Here is a 17956-nt window from a genome sequence, read left to right on the forward strand (position 1 = left end):
GATGGGGCTGGAGGGCAGCCAGAGCCCTTGGCAGGGGAGAGGATGGGGGCACACAGAGTCCCTGGCTTGAAAGAAGGGGCTGGAGGATTTACTGGGGGGCCTGACTTGAAGGGGAAGAGGAAGGTGCCTAAGCAGCTTGGGGGTGGGTTGGAGTAAAGTAGGGCTGCAAGGAGCCCCAGGGGACACAATGAGCTTGACCTCCTGAGACACCTGAGTGTGGGACCCAAGTTATCCAGGGGGCTCTGCGTTCCTCAGGCTTTCTCCCCACTGCTGTGGGTTACTGAGTCCCCTCTGTCAGGAGGAGCAGCAGGCTGGGTTTGCCCAGGAGGCTCAGGGCTGCCATCATCCTCAAGCTGTCCTCTTCCCAACAGCTCAGTGTTTCCAGCCTGGGGATTCGAGCAGGAATCCCCTGCCCTGGGGCCATGGGTGCTCCTGGGCACCGGACAAGGGGAACAACCCAAACCTGCGTCACAGGGCAGCCTGCTCTGCCCCATGCACATCTGCACCCTCTTCTAGGCATTAATCTTTGCCATCTTGGGCTCATGTAATTGGATTTCCTGGGTCACATGATGAGATAAAAAGTCCCCAATCCATAGTAAAGATATTGGGTTATCCAGGGGGAATTAATGCAGAAAGGCGAAAGAGAGGGGAAGGGGGAGGACAAGGTGAAGGGCTCTCGTGCTCATTTCTAAGCAGTCTGTGGCTAGTAGCCTTCCCCTGCGGACATCCAGAACCAGGCTGCCCTCAGCAGCTCTGCAGCCCTGTAGCAGTTTGGGCAGATACCCCCTTTTTTCTCCTTCTTCTTTCTGTTTCTCACTTCCCCTCCCACACCCCACCAAAGGCTGAGTGACCTTGTGCGGAGACCTGGAAGAGACAAAAGGACTGCGGGAGTTAGACCAGCTAGAGGAGCCAGGGGAGGAAGACACCACGATGGGGAGTGGAGCAAGTGCCGAAGATAAGGAGATGGCCAAGAGGTCCAAGGAGCTGGAGAAGAAGCTACAGGAAGATGCAGACAGGGAGGCAAAGACGGTCAAGCTGCTCCTGCTAGGTAAGGTGGGAGCTTTCCTGGTGAGACAGTGGAGCCTGCCTTGGGGGAGGCCAGGATTGAGTGAGCAGGTGAGTGACTGCACCCACGGGAACGGCTCTCCCTGGATTTAATAACAAGTGACTGTGCAACCAGAGAAGAGCTGTGCGAGGGGGCCTCCGGGTCAGGAATGGGACGGGATGATGTGGCCTGCGGTTCTGGATTGGCCAAGCAGTGCATGGGAAGAGCACAACCCCTTAAGCGAAGGGAGCCTTGGCCAGGGGAGATGGGATGTAAGAACAAAGCAGAGATGCTCGTTGTAGGAAAAGTGGATGTTTGCTTTGTGAGAAGGGATTTATGAATGGAGGGCAGATGGAAAAAAAGAAAAGAGGGGCTGAAAGGGAGAGCGGGGTGAAGCTGGAGTCCAACCCGGCTGCTTCATTCCTCCTGGGCTCAGAGACGTGCCCAACTTAACCATGGTTTGGTGTTTTTAAGCCAAGATGAAGCTCTGGTCCCGAATGACACCAGATGGGCTCTCATTAGATTGACGGTTTCTTAAGCGAGGTGCTTATCAGGGCTCACAGATTTCTCAGCCTACGGCATGTAACAGGAGGTCACAAGCATCTTCTGGAGAGGGGGTGGAAATCAGCCCATTAGTGAGGATTAAAAGGGCTGGAGAAGGGATGCCTGCAGGTCTGGTAACAGCAGCCCATTCCTGCCGGGACTAAGACCACTTTGCTGGATTTGTTCACCCCTGCTTGAGGGCCCTTACGTGTCAAGGGCATCTTTCTGGTCAAAAAAACAATGTATTTATTTTTAAATTTTGTGTATTCCCAGTCCAATTAGCCAAATCCATTCCAAATCCATGAGTCAGTCCAGAACCATAAGTGGCCCTACTACTGGCAAACATCCTCCACCCCCATCTGGGGCTTCAGATGTTCCCAAAACCTTTGGTGGGCATCCTATTTGCAGGCCCAAGCCCAGAGGCTTGGGGTTCAGATGCCCCTGAGTTTTGCTTGCCCTTAGCCATAAGGCCCCAGGAGCAAGCTAGGGAGGAGTCGCCCATTTCTATAAAGCGGGCATAAAGCCAAGATTAACTATCCATCACCAATGCAGGTACTATCCCATGCCAGCAGAGCGGTCTTCCCTGGGTGCAAATAGGAAGCCACTGCGGTGATCACGGTATTTCTCCTAGGTAAGCATAGGCTACGCTTGATCTGAACCTACAAGAGGCCGAGAAAGCAAATACATGGTGGTTGTGACATGACATGTTAGGATGGAGCCCCACAACTCTGGACAGGGAGCTGGGACAGCTGGGTACTAGGCCCAGCCTCTCAGGCTGACCTTGCACAGCTCTTGGATATGCCTGAGATAGTCTTGGGTAACAGGAGCACAGCAGCGCTGTCTGCTCCACTCAGAGGAAAGGCTCTGCAGTGTTTTGAGTCGTCCCTGCAAGGCGACTGTTCTGGCGTGTTCCCAGGATCCATCCTGCCCTCATTAGCGTTCATGAGAGAGGCTTTGAGAGCGCTGGAGTGGAGGAAGGCACAGCACACTGATGAGCATGTTTGTCTCCAGCTTCTTGTGGCATTGTGGGTAATCTAGCAACATGATTAAATGCTTCGTTAACACAGGAAGGGCTGCACTTTATCTCTGACCATATTGATTTTGTCTTCCTAGGTTAGCCTAATGCCCAATGGCAGAACAGGCTGTGTGCTGAGATCGGATGCCTCTGATAGGCTCTAGCTCAAACACAAATTCAGGCTTCGTTCAGAAGTGGCTGAGTGGGGCGCTCTGCCCTGAGCTGTGCCGCTGGTCAGACAAGGGGGCCACAATGACTCCTCCTGGTTTTAAAATCGATGTCCCCCTCCTGGCAGGTCTTCCCCTTCTTCGAGCTGGCACGTTCTGTGCTACCTGAGCACTGTAGCTAACTCTTGTTCACTCCTGCTCTGTAGCTTAGGGGGCTTCTGCATCTCCTTCACTGTCCCCTGCCTTCTCCCTTGTGCTACGAGAGGTTTCCAAGCCTCTGCCAGGCCAACGCTAGTCCCAAAGAAACAGAGATCTCCAAGAAGGTGCCCCTGCTCCAACCACCAACTGGCTGGTTCAATAACATAACTAGAGGGAGGTGAGCCGGGCACCAGCCCCAGGTGCAGTTTTAGAGAGGGCTCCAGAAAGGTGGCTCCAGGCTGGAGCAGTGATGGTAGCTGGTGTCTTTGGTGCCCGCTCTTGGACCACCGTTCTAGTGGCATTTCACAGAGACGCATTCAAGCCCTTTTGGCCTGGGCACTGCAAGGTGTGGTGGGTGCATCTCTGCTTAGGGCGCTGAAATGATTAGTTATGCCTCTCGGTTGGTCACGGGAGAAAGCCCACATGAGCAGGAAATGGGAGGCCATAGGTCTTTGCCAGCTGCCCACCCCTCCCAGGCCTGGGAGCAACAAGCCACCCATGCTCTTCTCATCCCACAGCCAGTACAGAAAAGGGTGCCTCTGGCTCAAGCAGACAGACCCAAGTGCACTCAAGGCTTGGCCTTCAATTCAGGTCAGGCAATGGCTCTGCCACAGGGAGTGTATGTCACTGCCTCACTCACCCAGCATCACTCCTAAAAGAGATAAAGGCTTCTCTGGCAGCTACAGATCATGGCGGCGCTGCCTGCCAGCCCCACTGTAGGGGCAGGCAGCGCATGCCTGGCTAAGCAACACTGCAAAGTTTATCCAGCTGATGGCAGGGATGTGGGGCTCAGCACGATTAGGCCCTTAATTCTAAGCAGCTTCCTGCTTGGGAATAAGCAGCTTAAAGCAATGAGACGAGGCAATCTCCAAGGCTTGTCACAGAGACCTGAAGGGCAGGAGGAGAGAAAACAGGAATCGGGGAAGGCTAAGAAATGTTAAGCCCTGGCACAGGCTAGTCATGTCCAAGGGGAGAGGACACACAGCCATGCAGGGAATCCCAGCTCCAGAGGGAGTTCAGCCCCTCCAGCTCTCGGGAACACGGTGCTCTGTGGCTCTGTCTCCCACAGGCCCTCTGCCATGCTGGGGTGCAGAGGGGATCCCCAAAGCACAGACAGGTCTTGCAGTGCAGCTTCCAGAACCAGGCACTCATGTGTTAAGCTGAAAGCAGTACAAACAGCAGAGTGGTCCTTAATCCCTGCAGTTCAGTCATCTCTTGATTATTCCCATTCCCCCATCAGTGATTTAGCCTCTAGGTGGCATGGATGGTTTTGGAGGCAGGCAGCTCCACACTTCTTGGGGCAGTGATGTGGGCAGGCCCAATGGCAATCCTGTGAGGAATAAAGAGAAGGTGAGAGTGAAAGAAATAGGGCACGTCTACATGTTTGTTAATGCACCCTAATTAGGGGTGTAGGTTGTAGCTGTGTTGGTCTAAGGACACAGGCAGACAAGGTTCCTTGGGTGAATTTGATATCTTTTATTAGACCAACCCAAATAGTTGGAGAATAGTTATTAAGCAAGCTTGGGTTTTTGAACCTGAAAGCTTGCTTAATAACTATTCTCCAACTATTTGGGTTGGTCTAATAAAAGATATCAAATTCACCCAAGGAACCTTGTCTGCCATAATTAGGGTGCATTTAGTTTTATACCTGTAATAACAGGTACTAACTTAATGCACTGTAATTAGCAGTCCTTTGCAGTAGCGCTGGCACATGCTCTTTTGGTGACACTAATGCGCAGTAGACTAATTCTACTGCCGATTAGCACATTAGCATGGTTTTTGCCTGCTGCATTAATACGCAGAATTAGTCTATTGCACATTTAGTGTCTCTTGTAGACGCACCCACCAAGGGTCAGGGCTAGCCTTCCCACTCAGCTCCAGCTCAGACAGAACAGCATGCCTCCCCCACAAAGACACTGCTCAGGGATGCAGCATACCAGCCCCAACACAAAGGTGGAAGAGATGAGCTCCTTCAGCAGAGCAGGCCTCCGGACCACTAGGTAAAACAGGAGAAATAGCTGGTCTTTCCATGGGTTTGAGACTTTGATCTGTTTAGTGGCCTCCTGGGAGCCCAGTGACTAGATCTCAATTCACTCAATCCAGGAATAATATGCCGCTAAACAGACCCACCGGGTTTCAGAGAAATCCAGCAGTGCTGCACTACCTGGGAGCCAATTCCCAAGGAAAGCACTTTGGGGACAAGGAGAGCAGTGTAAGTCCTGAATGCTGGCTCCTTTTGGCTGGCCCTCAGACCGTACCATCACCACAGTATCATTGTGGGGAAGAGCTGCGGTCTCCCTCTTTGGGACTGGAGTCTGTCACTGTTTGTTGGCACTAAAGTATTTCCTCCCATTTTTTCTAGGTGCTGGGGAGTCAGGCAAGAGCACAATTGTCAAGCAGATGAAGTAAGTGCGATCTCTGGCCTGGATCTCAGAACAAATATCAGGTCTATTTCCTTCCAGAAGTCTGATCTGGGCATAAGGACTGCTTATTTAACTTGCTAACAGCGGGTAGGCCAGGCTGGGTGCAGGACAGCATTGAGATGAGCAGAATAAAATGGATTAAAGATGTAAATAGATGTAACATCTGTAGCTCCATGGTCTTGGATCAAAAGGACAGCACTTCTTCTGCTTCCTGGGTCAGCAGCTATGGGATGTCTCTTCATGCTGTAGGCTAAGAACAAACAACGGATGTATGTGGGAGATCCCAAGGCATCAGCTATAGATGCCACTGAGGGCACGGACGTTGGGTTAAATGGAGTGGTGATCTAGTGTCTCAACAACTTCCCTTGGCTAATGCACAGCACACCAGGCGCTGGGAACAGTAGGTGTTTGCAGCGGCAGGCTGATCCTTAGCCAGGCACCAACCAGCAGGTGTCAAATCCTGAGGAGGATGGAGCAGGGAGAGCACTTCTCCGGCTTGTGGGTGATACCAGCTGCATGGGGCAGCAAGTATTTTAGAGAAGAGGATCAGAACAAACAGTCTTGGCAATCTGGAGAAGCAGCTGGAAACCAAGGCAAAATTCAGTACAGAGTGCACAGCACGCTGCGTTTAGACAGGAGAAATCCGATACACCAGTACCGAGCAGGGTGGAACCAGCTGGGCTGCAGTGCAGTCGTGAGAGGCCTGGGGGCTGTAGCGGCTGCAGACTGAGCAAGAGCCAACCACGAGACTCTTGACTGAATAAGAGTCGCAGCTGGTCAGTCTAGGAGCCACAGAGTTAGCCTGGGCCATGCTTTCCCCCAGCGGAAGCTGCCACCGCTGGCTGGTTAAATAATGACCAGAAACAGAAGTTTCTTGTTGCATTTAGCCCTGGCTGGGGGGCACCAATTTTCCCATGTCACAGTGGATGTAGATGTGGGTTTGGCCATGTGCGGGCACTAGGGGATAAAGAGGCTCCTCACTCCCCTGTGCGGGTGATGTACATTGCTACACCAGCCTGCTAGGCTGAGCACTGTGCAGCTGCACGGGTCCATAGCTCTGCCCCCACCCCATTCCCTGTCCCTAGCCAGGGCGCCTGCACCAGCCCTGCTGGGGAGTCATTCATGCTAGCACTGATTATTTTTCTCCCTCAAGGATGGGCAAGGCAGGGGCCAAATCAAGCCTTTGTCAGAGTTTGGTCCCTGAATGGAGGCACCCAGGCCGGAGCAGAAGATGCCATTCGGTGCTGCAGAAAGAGAATTGCCAGGGACACCCAGGCTGTGTTTCTCAGTAAGGGTCTCTTTGTGCATCCCCTACAGGATTATCCATCAGGACGGTTACTCGCCAGAGGAGTGCATGGAGTTCAAGGCAGTCATCTACGGCAACATACTGCAGTCCATCCTGGCCATCATCCGGGCTATGACCACCCTGGGGATAGATTACAGTGAAAGTGGGCGAGCGGTCAGTACCCTGCCCTCACAGTCACCAGGGCTCTTGTCTACCCCAGCAGGGCAGGGGGAGAGGGAGGGTGTAGTGGTTCTCATGTGCACATGCAAATGCATTTCCACAGGCAGTAGGGTGGCCATCATAGAGGACAGTCTGGTTGTCCTCTGTCCTCTATCGATATGAAACTGGATGCCTTTATAAAGGCCATAAAGGCATCCAGTTTCATATCAATAGAGGACAGAGGAGAAGAGAAAAACAGCGGACCATAAAGGCATCGGGTTTCATATTGATAGAGCACAGAGTAGCAGAAAACCAGAATGTCCTCTATGATGGCCACCCTAACAGGCAGGCAGAAGCGATGAGCAATGCTGCAGGATTGACCTGCCACATTAGACGCTGTTCCTGCTTTGGACTTCTCCTCCCCTCCGGCCCACTGCCCGGCTCTCAATCACTCCAACTAATCTGTGTTCATGCTAGGAACCAAGTGTTCCCAGCTGCTTCTTACAAAGGCAGATATATATTTTAATAGAGGTCACTGTCCCTTTATGGACAAGCGACAGGCTTCTGTTTCCCCTTCCAGGAATGGTGGCAGGATGAAGACCTGCAGGGGAAGGCAGCTCCTTTCCAGCACACAAAGACAGGAGCTATGAGGAAGGATACCCCAGACACAAAGTCTGGGCTCCTTTCAATGTCTGCAGTGGCCCCAAGGAACAAGGCATTAGGTTTCTGCTGCCTCCCACATCAAACTCCTATCGAGCGATGCCATCTACTGGTTAAGGGAAGCATTTCTAGGGGCAGCTTTTGTTCTCCATTCCCAAGACATTGCCAGGATGGATGCAGGGAACATCCCCCTTGACCTTTGGGAAAGCTGATCCTTAAAAGAATAAAAATCCAACAAGTGGATGGGGGATTTAGTTCTCAAACAAGAACAAAGTCCTGTGTGGATGTGAGGACACACATGTGCCCAGGCTGAGCTCAGGCAGGCCCACACCAGACCATGAGAGTCTCCAACCTAGCCTTCTCAAAGGCTTTGTGTCTTGCAGGACGATGGGCGCCTGCTGTTCAACTTGGCAGACTCCATTGAGGAGGGGACCATGCCCCAGGAGCTGGTGGACTGTATAAAGAGGCTGTGGAACGATGCGGGAGTGCAGGCCTGTGTCGAGAGAGCCTCTGAGTACCAGCTCAATGATTCTGCTTCATAGTAAGTCAGTCCCTATAACCCTGTAATTAAGCAATGCAACTTCCAGATGGCAAGAGCCTTTGGGCAGGGGGATCTCTACAGGTTTGGTGCTTAATTACTTGAATCTGTCCAGTCACCAGCACCGAAATGACTGATGCCTCAATGAGGTGGACTCCACCACCAGACGGAGGAGTCTCAGCTTTGCTCCAGCCACTAAGGGGAAAGCCAGGGTGAGGAGAAACCCTGCAGAAAGGACATTTCAGAGCTGGTTCCCTTTGAAGCCAGTGCAAGTTTTAATTTTAACACTGGCATGGCCTGTCAAGGGACTTGGGGCATCCAACAGGAAGGACCAAAATGGTTTGAAGCATTAGGATGCATGCCAACACACACACAGAGCTCTCATGGGCTGCTTCTGCAGTGCTGATATCCCCCATCACTACCTTGGCTGTATTAGTAGCCGCAAAACATCACCACCTATCCGACCATTGCAAAGGCTGCTGAAGCAACACCCAATTTCAGTCCTACTGATTGGGCGATGCGGAGTTCACGCGGCCCAGAATAGAGACAGGAGACTGATACTACATGTGAAGGTAGTTTGGGGGCTGAGGAGAAACTGTCTCATGTACTATCGTACAGTGTGCGAGTCCTACATGGTATTTTAGGTTCTCTACTGAATAGCCTCCGAGTTGTGTAACTCACATGGGGCCAAGCCTTGCTTCCACCCACACCAGTGTGAACCTGCTGAAGACAGCCAAGTTACTTTAGATGACACTGCAAAAGACTCCCTCTGGTTTAACAAACCACATCCTGCTAGCCAGCTCTCTAGCAGGCCACAGCAGATATAGTCCCTGCTCCAAAAAAAACTACAGCGGAGGAGCAACTGGGGGTGCTGGCACTTCAGGCTCTCTAGGCAATGACACGAATTAAACTGCTCTATCCTATTCTGCTGGCAGCATCCACCAGCACATTGGGCTCTTCTCACCTGCCCTTTTTGGAAACTGTAAGCTTTTTGGAGCAGGGACTGACCTTTTGTTTTGTATCTACATAGCACAGAGCCCTGGCCATATAGCAATGCACAGCAAGCCCATATGCATGCTTTGTCCCTGCTTAAGCCAGAAGCTGATGAAGGGGACCTCCCTGCTCTCCTGCTATGCTAGAAGGACATGTCCTTTGCCACAGGCTGGCAGAGTCGCAGTGTATAGAGATAACGTTTCCAGGTGCTCTCTCATAAGATTGCTATCGGCCTGATAACACCTTCTCCATTCTCCTCCTGCATCCTGTGGTAGTATTCTGCATCCTTTACAATTGCTAAAATGCTCCCGCTTTCTCCTTTAGCTACCTGAGCCAGATGGAAAGGATTACAGCTCCTGGCTACCTCCCCACCGAACAGGACGTGTTACGGTCCCGAGTGAAGACCACCGGCATCATAGAGACCAAGTTCTCCGTCAAAGATCTAAACTTCAGGTGAGGATAAGTGCAAAGCCCTCTCATTTTTCTCCTGATCAGCAGCCGCAGCCCTAGGGGCTCATTCACCCAGCTTCCTTAGCTCAGCCATTCAGCTCCGTGTGCAGGCCTTCCACTCAGTTTTCTTTTTTCTGAGACGCTTCACAGCCATAATGAACAAGTCAGCCCAAACCAGGGAAAACCAAACCAGTCAGAACCTGCTGTCTTCCTCCAGGCAAAGCAAGGGAAATCATTCTAGCTCCATGCTTTGCCACAGCCTGTCTTTGTCTCCGGGACTTTTTAAACCCCCTTCAGGCTGCTACCTCATTAGCAGCTATTGGTCCCAGCTGGCTCCCAGTCTCCCAGCCAGGCAGACTATTAGTTGCTGAGTACCTGCAGCTGTCCTCTCAGCCTTTAAGGGCCAACCCCCCCTTACAACCACCATGTGCATTAGGTGTGCTAGGATAGATGCCATGTAAAAGCAGTGGTACTATTCCCTCTACAGGATGTTTGATGTGGGAGGACAGAGGTCAGAGCGCAAAAAGTGGATCCACTGCTTTGAAGGTGTGACCTGCATCATCTTCTGCGGAGCTCTCAGCGCCTATGACATGGTGCTGGTGGAGGATGATGAAGTGGTATGTTCGCTCTTAGTTGCTATCTACCTACAGCGTAATACCAACAGCTCCTCTCCACCAGAGTGCGTCTCTGAGGCTGCTTCCCTTCCTGGATGCCTCTGAAAAATGGAACAAAGTCCTGTTACAGCTGAGCTCAGTCTGAACATGACTGGCTTAATGAGAACAGCAGCATCACTCCAAAAGAGGAAGCAGTGTGGAGAGGGCTGGGTGCCAAATCTTGTCCTGGGTAGCTGGATCCCTGAGGATGCAGGGAGGCACCAGCACAATGAAAAGGAAGTTTAAGAAACTTGAATGCCAGCTTGTGGTTTATGCAAAGCTCATGGCTCATTGTTCTGTGCTGACGCAAGTCTGGGGAGCAATGTAGCTCTCGTCTGACATCAGTCTGTAAATAAATGCCTGCCTTCCACCCAGCAGAGCTGGCAGCTGAAACTAATTTGTGTAGCAGGGTGACATCCAGCGGCTAGTCAAGCCTAATCTTACATGTGTAGCCCTTAAAAAGATTTGAAGGCTGCTTGCCTGCCCTCAAAGGTGACAGCAAAAAGAAACAGGACAAGGGAGATAGGCTTGTGGTTAAACATTGCAACTGAGAGTTACAAGAGCTCAATTCTTATCCTATCTTTGGCCTCCTAGGAAGGTCAGACCGGATCACTATTAATCTATGAACCTGTGCAGGAGCTAGAAAAAGGACCATAGCAGTCAGTTTACAGTACAGCCAAGAATTACCACAATCCCTAGGGTGAAATCCTGTTCCCATGGACTTGCATAGGACAAGGACATCACCCAAGATCATGGCTGCTAGTTAAATGTCAGTCACACAGCTGAAAGGGGCTGAAGCTTACAAATAGCAATTAAAACATGCGTGTGGCTATGCACCTGCAGGTGATGAAGGGAACAGGCAAGTCATTGGGAAAGAAAGCACCTGGAATTAGCCAGGCAGGAAACAGCAGGTGAACACATGCTTTCATTAGCTACAAGAATCACTTGCAGTTTACAACTTCAAATGAAGAACTTGTCACCATTTTGCAGATTGTACCTGAAGCTAATTGATGGACAAAGTCATTGCAAATCCATCCACTATGTATCCATGCTTTGCAGCAATGTGGGGGTGCACAGAGCAGGGACCAGTCCAAATCCTTTCATTTACCTTGGATCCCAGCTGAAGGCATCCTTATGCAATGCTTTCAATGGTAGAAGGCCCAGGGAAAGGCTCATCAGCTCCATTACACTGTGAAGATGTAATAGGAATTTCCCCATAAAAAGGACAGAGTGGGGGTCTTTTGTGAGCCAGCATGGAGCTTATAGTGTCTGGGGCATGGGAGAGGAACATATTCTAGGTTTTTGGTGTATAAAATCATTGAAAGTAAAGGGTGCACATCATAAGTTAGAGCTATTACTCTGTCTTTCACCAGTGCCTCAATGGTCTAGTCATTGTGAGCTGGTCGCAGGTGCCCTGTAAAGTCTCATGCACTCACCTCCACCAGATACTTGCCATTCCCTCTGCTCTGGCATGGAGTAGGCTAGATAATCTAATTGGTTTTATCCATCCAACTACCAGAATCCCAGAGATTACATCCCAATATTGTCAGCTAACTCTAGCCTTTGTGAAGGTGAAGTCAAACTAAGACTGACCACTGACCTCTGCGTATAGACTCATTCTTGCAGTGTCTACCTTATTTCTTCACATACCACATGACCCCCCAATTAGCTGAAGACCTTGTTTTGAAAATGTAGGAAAGCTGCTGCCAATTTAGCAGTGGCCTTGATGGAGTTAAAGCTTGAGCTGCAGAGCTTGCAAGGCAAGAGTGAGTGATGAAGAGATGACTCTGCCCCCTCTATACATGTAGCTGGAGCCCAGCACAGAGCCAGCCCTCAACAGCCATTCCAGTGTCCCCATACATCCACACTGGTGCAGAAATCAACTTCTGCACTTAAAACACACCCTTCAATTTGAGATGACGAATTTGGGGGGGGGGAAGGTGTGTGGCATGTGAGTAAATATGCCATTATTCAGTTCCAATCTGAGGGCAGGAGTGAGAGAGACTTATCCCCAGCTCAGCCCCCAGGTTTGTTGAATAAGAATCTCCCTAGAACATCCTTTTTGTGTACAAATAACATCAGAGCAAAGCTACACGAGCGCAGCCGGCGGGGAATATTTTTGATGCTGGTAATCAGGCAGGACTCAGCCTCCACAGATGCTCTCAGCCTCTCTCTGAAAAAAGCAGAAAGGAGGGTGAAGAGCAGAGAAAGCTGACAGTGACCAGGCAGAAACTGGTAAAAGGCTGTCTCTGTTTCTCCCCTGCCCGCAGTCAGCACTGCTTTCCAGGACAGCTAATTAGCAGCTAATACAGCTTGTACAGGCTGTATTAGGACAGCTAATACAGCAACCCTCCTGTATTGCAGATATTACCATCCTCCAAAAGGGCACTTGCTTCTCTGCCTCTCATAGAAGAATTAACTTGGGAGGTTTCCCAGCAGTACTAATCACCTCAGGAAAAAAAAAAAACAGCTTAGGAGGAATGTGAAGGTCATTTTCACAGACCATCATGTACTCTCTTCTCTTAAATGAGAAGGGAGGGGTGCAATCCATACACTACCCACCACAGCCTTGGGAAATACAGCTTGGGAGCCATTCCCCAAGGAGCTTCATTTGAAGCATCATAAGCCAGACCCCAGAACACAGAGTCCCTGCTTAAGATACAGTCTCATTAGTTTAATGTCCTGGCTCCTCTTCATGCTCCAGCATCATCTAATATTAGAGACCAGTTGCACTTGTGCCACAAAGCTTACAGAACCTAGGCTATTAGGGATTTTTTTTACATTCAGTCAGTGGAAGCCCCCCCTAGCAGATTACTTAGACTTACTAACTCGGCTACTAAGAAACAGCAGATAGACAACTGCTTTTAGGACTAGCAAAGGCTTCAGCTTTATAAACAGATGTGTTAAAGCACCATCTTCTCATCTACAACTGCAAAACAATGTGGAGACTGCAAGTATAGTTGGTAGCTCAGGAAACGGCTTTTGTCTAGCATCCATCTGTTTTAGGACGAAGCCAGAGATGTGGTCATTTGAACCTACAGAGATCAACATGCTTGATGCTTTACAGAGAGGAAATACTTTCATGTGCTTTAACTAGATAAAAAGTAGGAAAGGTTATTCAAAGCCAGAACGAACAGGGGCTTTAAAAGCAGATGTGTCACCAAAGAGTAAAATGAACTTTTTGTCTGTCTTCAGAACCGCATGCATGAATCCCTACATCTGTTCAACAGTATTTGCAACCACAAGTTCTTCGCTACCACTTCTATTATTTTGTTCCTTAACAAGAAGGACCTCTTTGAGGAAAAGATCAAGAAAGTACATCTCAGCATCTGCTTTCCAGACTATGATGGTGAGTTCTAATAATTTTGTGTCCCCTCTTCATAGCCATGGTAATTTGCAGAGAAAAAGGTCTGTGCCTAAGTGTCATCTAAAACGCTAAGCTAGTGGTAGAAAGAATCATTGATAACTGGTAGGAAGACTCAAGGGAGCCACGACTCCCAGTATTTTCTTGGGTTCAACTGGCCTTGTGGCTCAAAATTTCACTGGGCTTGCAAGTGGGAAAAGCATAAAATTCCTGTTAAACATGATGACTTGGAGGCTGTTTGGGAAGACTGGTGCCAAAGATGAAACACTACCGAAATGCAGCTTCTGCTGGCTCTTAGCTACCTCTGTGTAGAGAATGCATTTCGGTAGCCACAGCTTTCATTCCAGCCCTCTTCAAAGAGTGTTTAGTTTTCTTAAAACAGGAGCTAAGCAACAAATGGCAAACGATTACATTTCCTCAGCTGGGTAAGAGCACTTGCATAACTACATAGGGCTATGAGTTTCTAAACAGTGCAACTTTCCTAATCAGTGGCACATACCAGTAGATACTTCCTCTCCAAAAACAGGTCCCAACACATATGATGATGCAGGAAATTACATCAAGATTCAGTTTCTTGATTTGAACATGCGAAGAGATGTGAAGGAAGTCTACAGCCATATGACCTGTGCCACAGACACGCAGAACGTCAAATTTGTGTTTGACGCAGTCACGGATGTCATTATCAAGGAAAATCTCAAAGATTGCGGTCTCTTCTAAATCAGCTTTGGTAGGTACTATTGTTTCAAACAGACCTTTTAAAAAAAAAAAAAAAAAGCCATTGGCAAGTTACAAGATTAGACACCTTATCACCAAAAGGGATTTGTGCTGCGAGGGTGACAACTCTTCAGATCTCTCCCCAAAACTTGGCTCTTTGAAAAGCTCTGCCATTTCCTCGGGCAATAAGAGCAATATCGCCATTAAACCACTGGCTATCCCTTTTTCTTACCAAAGCAGCCCTCCCATCTTGTCAGTGCCTTGCTCTGCTCAACTATATGGGAAGGGTTATGAGTTCCAGATACCCGATTCAGGAAACATGGCACAAGCTGTTTAAAACTTTGTTGGCACTATTTAAAAATTTCCCATTCAGACCCCTTAGAGATTTGGGGGGGGGAGGGGGGCGGCTAAAACCTTTATACTATCAGGAACCATAGGATCCATTTAGAAAGCAGAAAAGTTCAGTATTTTGAGGCACTGCATTACAAAGCCGGTTGCTGTACTACAAAGCCTGTGCTGGCATACCCAATTACAACAGACACCCAGCTCTGTGCACTGCAAACAAGATTAAACTGTATTATAATATGGTGTCATGCTGCCATAACACAATAAATTTTGCTGCATGAACAATTCACTGTAAAAGCAATTCACTGCTTTTAGAATTGGCAACAATCTTAGAACGTGCTCCATAAATATCACCGGCCAGGAAAAGCGATCCACAATCCTGGCTAGTGATAGCATATGAACAGCAGCTAACACAGATAGGTTGCCAGTGTGGATAGGGAACAAGTGGTCTCTGCAGTGTTCTGCTTTACCTGGCCTTTCTACTAGCCAATATGAGTTGGTTGATGAACCACAGTAATGAGCTAATGACAAAATAAATGCTATGATATATGTGCATCTGCCAGCTCCCGGTGCAAAACGCAGCACCATTAGTCTCTTCCCACCCCCACCTTCAAAAATCACTTGCAGCCAGCATCTTCCAATAGCACAGCTCCCGAAGTGAGCAACGCTGGAGATTTCATTCTCCACGAATGGGAACAGGAAAGCAGGGAAAAAGAGGCAGGCAGCCAGCTTCTCTGCCAGCACGAAGCAGCTTGCAGTCAAATGCAGTTGAGGGGCAAAGCCACTGTTTTAACCTCTGCATTGTCTGCTGCCAGCAAAAGTTTTCCCATTACAAACAGCCATTTCTGAGCAAGGGGAAAACCTGCTCTGAGCATGAAGAAAGATATTGCATTAAGGCAGCAACTCGAGATCAGGTCTATCACCATATTAAGGTTGCAAACACTAGAAAAAGGTAATTCTATGCAAGTCTGATTAGACCGGGGGGGTGCGGCAAAACAACAGATCCGGCCAGTGGCCAGACTCCATTTCCCAGCAGTCCCTGTCCGTGTCATTGCGGCCAGTTTCCATGGAGACCTCCAGGAGCTGTGGGACCCTGACAGCATGGGGCCAGGGTTTCCATGGAGACCAGGCCCTGGCAGGGCATGGAGCTGCTCTGGGGATCTTGCAGCAGTGCCAGCATGGTCTGGAGCCAGGGCAGAGCTGTGATCCCTTCATGCTTCTGCCTAGGGTACGTGGGCAGCAGATGGCAGCTCTGTCCCAGCTCCATACCACTGTCACCGCTGCAGGATCCCAGCCCAGGAGCAGCTCCCTGCCCTGCCATGCACACTGCCAGCACTGCTATGGCCAGTCTCCATGGAAACCCTGGCCCCTCGCTCTCATTGATGTGCCACTCCTGGGGTCTCCATGGAAACCGGCCACAGTGACAGGGGCAGGAGCTGCTGGGAAATGGAGTCCACCATGGGCCCGATCCAGCCCACGGGACGGACTTTGCCCAGCCCTGGATTAGATGGAGAAGGCTAGTTCAAATGTTTCCCACCGCCGCTGCATCACATAGTTTGCTGCTGCCTGGTGAGATTCTCCAGTACTGATCCTCTGCATTTGTACGTGACCTATCTAAAAACATTCAAGCCCTTGTAACGTTGAAGGATTTAACACCATTTTCCCTTTCCGCTTCACCTTCCAGCAGCAAAGAAAATGACTTCTATATAGCATCATTGTTCTGCTGAGCAGAGCCAGAGGAGTGAGCAAAAGCTACTTAGGGCAAAATTTTTCTAAGACCTACCCAGCAAGCGAAGCGCACACACTTCAAAGAACAAGTCCTGCGAGGAAAGGCACAGCTAAACTTCCTACCACCCAGCTGTCTGCCATGGTAATTTCCTCCTTTATTATTATTTTTAAATACTCTCTCTTCAGTTTGCACACTTTAAAGATAACAGCCCACAGCAATCCAGTGTGATCTGATACTCGACAGCAGTTTTTGGCACATCAAATGGGGAAGAGATACCAGAACATCACATGTCTACACAGCTGCATCTAAAAAGGCACTGCAGACCTAACATGAGAAAAAAGTGAAACTGATCCTTTGGTGGAATCCCAGAGAAATCCCTCACCTATAAGATGGGGGAAGCCATTAAAAAAAATTTGTGAGTGATCTGACCTAAAAGTAATTCCTGAATGTGGAGATCGGAATCCATTTACGTTCAAGATAATTAACGTCTTTCCTTATGCGTTAAAGAGCAACAAGTTTACCAGTTGTAAATAAGTCCCAATAGTCATTTGAAATGTTCAAACCTTCCACTGGAGAAAGTTAATGTGCAGATCCCTGAACCTGGTGGAATTTATCCCCACAGCCTTAAGGAGCTGATTGACTGCTTCTACTATCCAACTTTCTCTATGTACAAATAGCCTGGAACCTTGACCCATTTCACTCCCAACCCTTCCAAACTCAAACAGGCTTGCCCATATAGCCTAGCAATACTTATCCTCTCACTGCTACATCTGCTCTTTGCTTCAGAGACTGTTGCTCATGATGCCTCACTGATCTCTAGCCTAGAAGATCAGAAGAACTTTTAAGAAATAGTATTGGATTTATTAGGATTTAAGGAAACATTTCACAGCGAGAAATCAGAAGGAACAGGCTGGAGGCCGGAGACAAAAAAATAGTTACAGTACTTGAAACGATTCTCATTCTGCTATTTAAAGTGGTCTGCTCTTTATCGTATGTAAATAAGTCTATGCTATCACTGTAGACAAAGCCTTGTATCGTCTCAATGTACATTGCAGAAGTCATGTACGGAGCTTCACTTAGAAACTGTAGCAAAGCCAAAATAAAAAGAAATGTGCATGAAATGAATGGCTTATTTGTTCTGCTTTAACACTTCATTTCTTAAAGCGTTTCCTTCCTGTGTCATTCTTGACTCCCAAAACCTAAGGGCAAGCTTCCTCTTCTGCGCTATTTTTATTTATGTTCTACATTTTGCACTTATTTCCATTGCAGCTGCACATACAGATCTTCACTGAAGTCAGGCTGGTTCACGGGCAGGGTGGCTATAGAACACACCCAACGCATACAGTGTGCTCAAACTGCAGACCTAATTGCTGCAGACCTGGATGATAGTATGCGTGCCACAGTCACCTTGCCCTCTTGATTCTATGAAGCAGTTAACTTTTAATAGCATGATGCTGGTAGGTGCCAAACACCCTTCAGTCCCACCCAAACTAATGAGAAAAAATAAGCGTTGAGACCCTTGTAGCATCAAGTAGCACAATTTGGGCATGCAGTGTTACTGAAGGGATGAGTGCACATTTGTGTTTCAGAAACTAACTAAGCAACTCCAAGTATCACTGTGAATCTGCAGTAGAGCCTAGACGATCTGGTTAAAAGGCGAGCGTTTCACACTTCA

The 17956-nt window shown here is 49.0% G+C and overlaps 1 protein-coding gene across 1 annotated transcript; it reads left to right on the top strand.

Annotated features, from left to right (window-relative positions):
• The first annotated feature begins 930 nt into the window (after window positions 1-930).
• GNAT2 (G protein subunit alpha transducin 2) lies at window positions 931-17491 on the top strand. The gene is made up of 9 exons (XM_006034361.3): window positions 931-1048; window positions 5331-5373; window positions 6709-6850; window positions 7879-8036; window positions 9351-9479; window positions 9964-10093; window positions 13325-13478; window positions 14020-14220; window positions 16237-17491. The coding sequence occupies exons 1-8, from the start codon at window positions 931-933 to the stop codon at window positions 14208-14210; spliced, it is 1065 nt and encodes a 354-aa protein (XP_006034423.1). The 3' UTR covers window positions 14211-14220; window positions 16237-17491.
• The last annotated feature ends 465 nt before the right edge of the window (window positions 17492-17956 follow it).

Source organism: Alligator sinensis, unplaced genomic scaffold, assembly GCF_000455745.1.
Source record: "Alligator sinensis unplaced genomic scaffold, ASM45574v1 scaffold872_5, whole genome shotgun sequence".
Classification (NCBI taxonomy): Eukaryota; Metazoa; Chordata; order Crocodylia; family Alligatoridae; genus Alligator; species Alligator sinensis.